At 55.8% G+C, this 7,846-nt stretch overlaps 1 protein-coding gene across 1 annotated transcript; it reads right to left on the bottom strand.

Moving 5' to 3' along the window:
• Positions 1–2,196: 2,196 nt before the first annotated feature.
• On the bottom strand, positions 2,197–7,427 carry LOC136322662 (octapeptide-repeat protein T2-like). Its single transcript, XM_066254563.1, has 2 exons — positions 7,346–7,427; positions 2,197–2,645 (listed from the first exon to the last, which is right to left on the bottom strand). The coding sequence occupies exons 1-2, from the start codon at positions 7,425–7,427 to the stop codon at positions 2,197–2,199; spliced, it is 531 nt and encodes a 176-aa protein (XP_066110660.1).
• Between the last annotated feature and the right edge of the window lie 419 nt (positions 7,428–7,846).

The following is a 7,846-nucleotide window of genomic DNA, read 5'->3' as shown; positions in this document are numbered from 1 at the left end:
CTGAGATGACAGGGCGAGCTGGCGCGGCGAAGGAGGCCCTGCCTGCGGAGGGCCGGGACTCCTGGGGGGACTGAGGAAGGAAACGGCAGGAGGGAGGAGAGACGGGATGGAAGAGAGGATCCCATGTGCCCCCCTCGTACAGCACCGCCTGAGTCATTCAGCCACGAGGATTGAGAAATAGATCAGCTCTGGGCGTGTCACTTGCCTCTGCTGTTTGCTGTGTGACTTTGGGCAAGTCGAGCAACCTCCGTGAGCTTGTGAGCTTCGAGTGCCTCATCTAAAGATGTTTTCATCTTTCAAGTTTCTCAATAAAGAATGAAAAGCATTGCCGTCTGGGAGGGCTATTTTTAGGCATATTTTGATAATGTGGGTGCCGAAAGCATTTGTCACAGAGTAGCTACGGTGTAGCAATTTTAGTTCAGCTATAGATAGCCCGTCCTCAGGAAGGTTCCTGGGACTCCTCCGTTGCTTCCCTAGCTCCCTCCCCTGGTGGTCACAGGCTCACGATAGGTGGCCATATCCCCCACTCCAGGACGCTGAGGAGAGGCTCTCAGGGCGTGATGGCTGCCAGCCCGCGCCAGGCACCACGGGAGGCCCTTCGGGTCTTCATGGTCGCCCCTCAAAGAGGGATGGAACAGGAGGAGGCCACGAGGCCAGCCCTCTCACTTGACACCAGGAGGTGGAGGCCCAGAGAGGAAATGCCTGGCCCAAGGTCACTCGGCAAGTTGCTGGCAGGTCATTTCACCTGTTTTAGCAGATGGCTAAAGCCTGCTTTTTTTTTTTTTTTTTAATTTCAAACCTGTGTTTTGAATGGCTGAGAACTGATCACCTGACCCAGGAGATGATGCTGACAGTGACATTGACCAGGCAGCCGAGGAAAGGGACCGGCAGCAGAGAGATGAGGAGGAGGCGCACTCGCCCAGGGTCAGGATGCCTGGCCTCTGCGCCCAGCTCCGCCCAGGCTGCTGCTTATGTGCAGCTCTGGGCAGGTCCCTTCTGCCCCCGGGGGCAGGGCCCTGGGTCTCCCCTCAGGGAAATGGGGATGAGGACCGCCGTCCGGCTGACCTCCCAGGCTGGTGGTGAGGATCGGAGGAGATGATGGATCTGAAAGTGCTTTGTAAGCGGGAAAGCGTGAAGCAAATGGAGGAGATTATTAACATGAATATTAATGAACTTGTTCAGTGCTGGCTACTGGCCACAGGCAAGACGGAATGTCAGGCGTCTGGGGAAAAGGAATGTTTCCGAGCTTCTGATGGGTTTCCAGAGGGACTTGGGGATGCCAACTCTCTGCCTGGTCATCCCCCAAATTCCTGTAAATACACATACCTGACGGGAAAAACACCCCTAAGAACCTTCAGTCAAGGAAGTTGGTAGTGGATGTGGGCGGCACTGGGGAGGGTGCAGAGAGACCTCCTTCTCTGGCAGGGGCAGCGACAGACAGCGACAGAGAGAGCTGGCTTTCTCATCTCTTCTTGGGACTCAGAAGACACTCAGGGCTAAGGGCTGGGCCCCCTTCTGTGGACCCCACCGAGGGCAGAGGGGCTTCCTTCCCTATTTGGTTTCCCTTTACCACCCAGAAGACTCCCATCACTTTGTGGGCAGACTTCTAGGTTGAAGAGGTGAGGTGGGGGTCCCACACCCCTTCTCCAGCACGTGTCTCCTCCTCCCTCTCCCCCGACACTCACATCTGGTGGGTCTCGCCCCTTAGCGCAGCTGTGCGCAGAGTTCATCTGTGTCCTGGGCTGATTCTCCATCACGCATTCACTCACTCATTCATTCCCTCACGTGCTCGGTAAAGGTTTGGTAAGTGTCTAAGGTGTGCCGGGTACTATGCTAGGCTCTAGGACGCAGAGGTGAATGAGGCCCCATTCCTGTCACGAAGGAGACAAATGACAGACGTGCAAGCAGGTCCTTGCGCCCCCCGCCGAGGTTTGGAACTCTGGGAACACACTGGAACGCGGGGAGTAAGGGGTGACTTCCAGAGGAGGTTTCCTAGAGGAAGTTGTTCTGCGCCGAGCCTTCAGGGAGGACATGTGATGTTCATCCTCCCATTACTTAACCCACATGGAACATTGCAGGTTCTTGTCTCACAGAAGAAGGAGGCACAGACCCCCAGGCTTGGAGGGGCTCTGCTTCTGGCCAAATCCCCACTCAGCCACAGCTCCTGGAGATCAGAGCTGCCCACAAGTCCTGCCTTCAGGGGTTCGGGAGTCCGAGTCCAAAGATGGCATTGGGAACCCAGCCCGGCCTCCAACAGACCATGCCTGCTGGTCTCCGTGCCTGCTGGTCTCCGTGCCTGCGGGTCTCCGTGCCTGCGGGTCTCCGTGCCTGCTGGTCTCCGTGCCTGCCGGTCTCCGTGCCTGCTGGTTTCCATGCCTGCCGGTCTCCGTGCCTGCTGGTCTCCATGCCTGCCGGTCTCCGTGCCTGCCGGTCTCCATGCCTGCCGGTCTCCATGCCTGCGGGTCTCCGTGCCTGCTGGTCTCCATGCCTGCCGGTCTCCGTGCCTGCGGGTCTCCGTGCCTGCCGGTCTCCGTGCCTGCGGGTCTCCGTGCCTGCGGGTCTCCGTGCCTGCGGGTCTCCGTGCCTGCCGGTCTCCGTGCCTGCGGGTCTCCATGCCTGCAGGATGGGGCCAGTCTGGGAAGACTCTGGGAGACCACGATTGTGAATAACACTCTGCAAAGAGGAGATCACATTGTCATTACTTATTATTTTATTGTTCAGTTGCTGGAAGTGTTTTGATCTGCCCAGCAGGACCAAGACTGGTAGAGTGCAGCTGAAATTTTATTTCAATATTTGTTGAATAATTCGTGCCAATCATCAGACTTAAGAATGTAAAGATTTATGTGTACAGTGCAGATGTGTGTGTGTGTGTGTGTGAGAGAGAGAGAGAGAAAGAGAGAGACAGACAGAGAGGGGACTGCATTGTGTTGCAATACCTTTGGCACAAGGAGCCCAAGGCATTGAGGACCGTGGTGCTCATGCACAGCCTCCCTTCTGCCCCTCAGCACTATGGCACTCCTGACAGTTCACACCAGGCCTCCGTCCCGTGGGCGCCCTGGAGCGGCCTCTGCTCATGCTCTGTGCTCCCAGGTTTCTCCCTTATTGGCGCCTCAGGCTGAGTACCATCCTGGTCCGTGTACAGACCCAAAGGCAGACTTAGAGAATTACCCATCGATGCAAACAACCCCATTATAAGTAGACTTTGCTGAGCGCTAGGACAGAGTCCAAATTCTGCACAGTAGGAGGGCGAGAATGTTCTGGCTGGTAGGATTCTGGAAGAAGAAAGCATTTCAGTTGGACACTGAAGGACGATGGCCCTTCCAGGTGGAAGGAGACAGCATGAGCGAAATCAGAGGTCGGCTAGGGTAGGCTGAGTGCTGGGAACGGCGGCCTTGCTGAGTGAGGGGAGGCCGAAGTGAGGGCTGCTAGCCATTGTCAGGGAGTGCCTGCTTCGTACCAGGCGCTATGCCGGTCATTCCGTAGGGCCAGGGGCACCCAGAATGTGGCTGGCTTTCACTGCCAAGTGGAGCTGTTGGCAATGGGCAGTGTGGTGGAGCTTGGTGCAGAACATGAAAACGGGCAGATCGGGGCTTCTGGGAAATGAATCTGCAGCTGTGTGCTTGTGGCGGGCCTGGGTGGGGTGCGGTGGAGGCAGGGAGGCCTATGAGGAGGCCACTGAGATGGCTCAGGAGAATGGCAGTGGGGAGGTTGCAAGGGTTGTGCGTGTAGAATGGGGTGAGAAGGACCGAGAGAGTGATGGCACAAGAGCCCAGATATGCAGCTTGACGCTGAAATCACTGGGAAGACTTTCCGAGGGAGCAAGAGGGGATGGACAGCTCGGTGGGGGTCAGGCCTGGTGTGAGGGCACCTGAGCCTGCTTCATGCTCTCATTTACCAGCAAAGAGAGAATGGATGAAGAGCACCACTCAAGGAGCACCTGCTGCATTGTACGGGTGGTCTGTCAAGTGGCTACCATCCACCTATTTCACAGGGGAAACGATCGAGGCTTCCGAATGTAGAGAACTGGCTGGAATCACAGGATGAGAACTCAGGTCTGCCTCCACCACCAAAGCTGGTCTCCAGCCTCCTCCCACCTTCTCATCTGCAGCTGGCAGTGACCACCTTCCCCTCCCACCAGTTTAATGCCAGCCAGCTGCCTCTGGCACAGCCTGGGCCTGCCCAGAGCTGTCCTGTGAGGCCAGGAGGAGGGGTAGACATCCTTTCTAGCTTCCCACTCTCCAAGAGCCCAGCGCTGTATTTGCAGCTGGCCACTCTGCAGCCTTTGATTTGCAAGAGAAGCTGGCGGCAGGGCTGTCCTCGGCCCCTAGCGGAATTAGAGGTCTGGCTTCAGGTGCGAAAAAAAGCTCATTCCTCCTATTTTCCCCTCTTTTTACCTTTTCTGCCTCCTCTTGTGGCTTTTTCTGAAGCTTATTTTTAACAAGGAGTTTGAAACTTCAGATGCTGCAAAGCTCTGAGACAATGGATGATAGAGGGTGGACGCTGATTGGCTGGACAGGGGCGTGATCGCAGTGTCGTTGCTTAGCATGTATTGAGCACCTACTAAGTGCAGGTCTCAGGCCAGGTGCCTGACAGCCGTCCTATTCTCCCCACAGCTCTATGAGGGAGGTGAGATTCATTTTCCAGGTGGGGGAACAAGGGCGTGAAGAGGTTCAGAAGCTTGCTCCAGCTCACACGGCAGGTAGGAGGGGGAGTCTGGCTGTACCTGTGACCTGGGCTGGGAGCCCTGAAGGAACTGGGGCTCCTCTCAGACCCCATCCCACTGTGAGATCACGATCTTTCTCTGCCCTCCCTGCCCCCATCAGTTTCCTGGATGTCTGGGGGTGTGCCTCCCAAACCTGCGCTACTCCTTATTGACTGACTTACTGAGGGGGCTTCCTTCCTCTTTACTGTCCGCATCTGGGTAACTTGGAACTTTAAAATCAAATGAATAGGCCCTGGCTGGTTGGCTCAGTGGTAGAGCATCGGCCTGGCTTGCAGGAGTCCTGGGTTCGACTCCTGGCCAGGGCACACAGGAGAAGCGCCCATCTGCTTCTCCACCCCTGCCCCTCTCCTTCCTCTCTGTCTCTCTCTTCCCCTCCCGCAGCCAAGGCTCCATTGGAGCAAAGTTGGCCCGGGCACTGGGGATGGCTCCTTGGCCTCTGCCCCAGGCGCTAGAGTGGCTCTGGTTATAACAGAGCGATGCCCAGATGGGCAGAGCATCGCCCCCTGGTGGGCGTGCCGGGTGGATCCCGGTCGGGCGCATGCGGGAGTCTGTCTGACTGCCTCCCCGTTTCCAGCTTCAGAAAAATAAAAAATTAAATAAAAAAATAAAATCAGATGAATACTCTGTGTCCCGCTCTGTGCACCCCTGTGTGTGACTAGGAGAAAACTTCAGCCTAGGAAGCCGTAGGGTCTTCTCTCTGCCTCATTCTGTGACCATGGGAAGGCTTTCCAAGTAGATGAGTGGTCATTGTGTCACCAAGAAGGTGACTGGTCATTGGCAGCATGGGGTGAGAGGGGACAGGGGCAGAAACCTGTCTTTGGAGTCTAACTCATCTGGGTGACCTTTAAAGGGCAGCAACCTTGAAACTTCCTATAGAGCCTACAAGACCTTACTTGGTCTGGGCCTGCTTCTGTCTCTACCTCACCTCCAGCTGTCCCCTTTCCTTAAACAGGTCCCAGCCACACAGGCCCCAGATGCCAAGCCCTTCCTTCCTCAGGGCCTTTGCATATACTGTTCCTGCATTCCTTATCTGGATGGTTTTTCTTTCACCCTTCGGGCCACAGATAGGCCTCCCTATCCCTGGGCCAACTATCACCACCCCGTTTCTTCTTCAGCAGCACATGTGACTGGCTCTGACCCTGCCGTGAGGACTTGCCAACTGTCTAGAACATCTTTGCATCCCAAGTGCCCACCTGGAGCCTGGGTCCAGCCTAGGCCTACCATGAGTACCTGTTGACAAATCCTTGAATTTGATGTTGTGGCAACCTCAGTTTCTTCATTTGTAAAATGGGTATAGTAACATCTACCTCATGAGATTGCTGTGCCGGCAAAACAAAGGGCTCAGCCCATGGTAGGTACTTAGTCAACACCAGCCACAATTCATACTAATATCCAGTCTTGGGTCCAACTCATTTGGGCGTGGCTGGCACGGCCGTGTAGCTTAGAATGAGGCACCTGAGGCTTTGAGAGGAGACCTGAGACTAGCTTCTAGGCAGGCTGGCTATGGGGGTGCTGGGGCTCCTGCCTGCTCTGCCCATGCCTCCTGCTGACCATGGACGGTCATTTGGTCTCCCTTGCCTCAATGGTTCTAATATGGCTGGTAGGATGCATGGTGGGAGACCTCAAAGGAACAAGAAGGGTGTGAAGATGCTTCCCACATGAACCAGGGAACCGAAGACCAGCCCTGCAGGCCCCCTAATTGGCCATTCAGGCCCTATCTCCTCTTCTCCAGCTCAGCCCGGCCCACTTGCCCTTCAGTCGACTTCCCTCCCTAACTGAGGACATTTGCATGAGCAAAGCATCTCTAGTGACTGCTTTCCCCACCACCTGCTCCTGTGGCTCTCTCTCTACTTGAAGCCATAAATACATATGCAAAGGCCAGTATATCAATTTGTGTTTGAGCATGGAGCTGGGGACACAGCCGGGAAAGGGGATTAAGCGGTGGCAGTGGGTGGGAGGTAACAGATGGCTTGATTGCTTTTACCTGTTGCTTATTTGTTAGGCAACAATTCCCCATTTGCGTTTAACTGTGCCCAGGCCCCAAGATGTCAAGGCACCAGGCCCTGTGTGGCTCTCTCCGGTGCTCGTGTGGGGTGGGGGCTCAGGAGGCCTGCCTGGGAATCAAATGCCAGAGTCTGAAAATGAAGAACTCTTCCTTGTCCTCCGTGGCTGGACTCCGGTCCCTCCCCCGCTGGGCACTCAGAACCCGCCAAGCATATGCAGCAAGGAGGGACCGAGTCAGGGGCAGACCTGGCCCTTCTGTTAAGCAGCTGTGTGATCTTGGGAGAGTCACTCAGCATCTCTAGGTCTCCTTTGCTTGACCGGGAAGTGAGCACAATGCACCTGCCCTGTCTCCTCGGCAGGGCTGTGCAGTGCTGAGATCCGGCTCTGAGAGCTCTTTGACGTGGTGCGTAATGCTCGGGAATTGTGCAGCATTGTTTGCCAGCGGAGCAGTTAAGAGCTGGATTCAGGAGTCAGCGAGGCTTGGACTGAATTCCAACTCTGCCACTCATCCCTGTGAGGCCTTGGGGAAGAAACCGAAGCTTTCTGAGCCTCGGTTTCCTTACCTGTGCCGTGGGCTGCCGGGAAGAGCAAGGCAGTGAATGCACGCGGCAGGCTCACCCAGCTTCCCCAGGGCACAGTCAGTCCCAGGCAGCTGTTCGGAGGTGGCTACTGCTTCCTCTTCAAGCCCGGGCCCACGCATCTTCCGTTCTGTGAAGCCCCCTGTGATGTGTGTGACCCCCACCCCTGTGACTGCTCTCTCCTTTGTGTCACCCTCCTGGTGGCAATCTGTTTGGAGGTTACTTCTTCCTCATCAGCTATGATCTGGTGGGACAATAATCTGGGGCCTGTGATCCTGTCACCCAAAAACAACACATGAACAAGCATGGCCATCTGAAAGCAACTTCCGGAGCTAGACAAGGGACAGCAAGCCCCGAAGAGAGGGAGCCCACACGCCCAGAGGCAGAGCCCCCAGCAGAGGGGCCCTGTGTCCCTCTGTTTGCACCCAGTCCTCCAAGGGGTCCCAGTCTACTCATATCCTTGCAAATTCTCCTACTGATCCTTTGAGTTTCAGATATATTTTCAGCAATGTTCCTTTTGCTTAAGTGAGATCGATTTATG

Source organism: Saccopteryx bilineata, chromosome 2 (assembly GCF_036850765.1).
Source record: "Saccopteryx bilineata isolate mSacBil1 chromosome 2, mSacBil1_pri_phased_curated, whole genome shotgun sequence".
Lineage (NCBI taxonomy): Eukaryota > Metazoa > Chordata > Mammalia > Chiroptera > Emballonuridae > Saccopteryx > Saccopteryx bilineata.
This window is presented reverse-complemented; position numbering and strand designations above follow the sequence as displayed.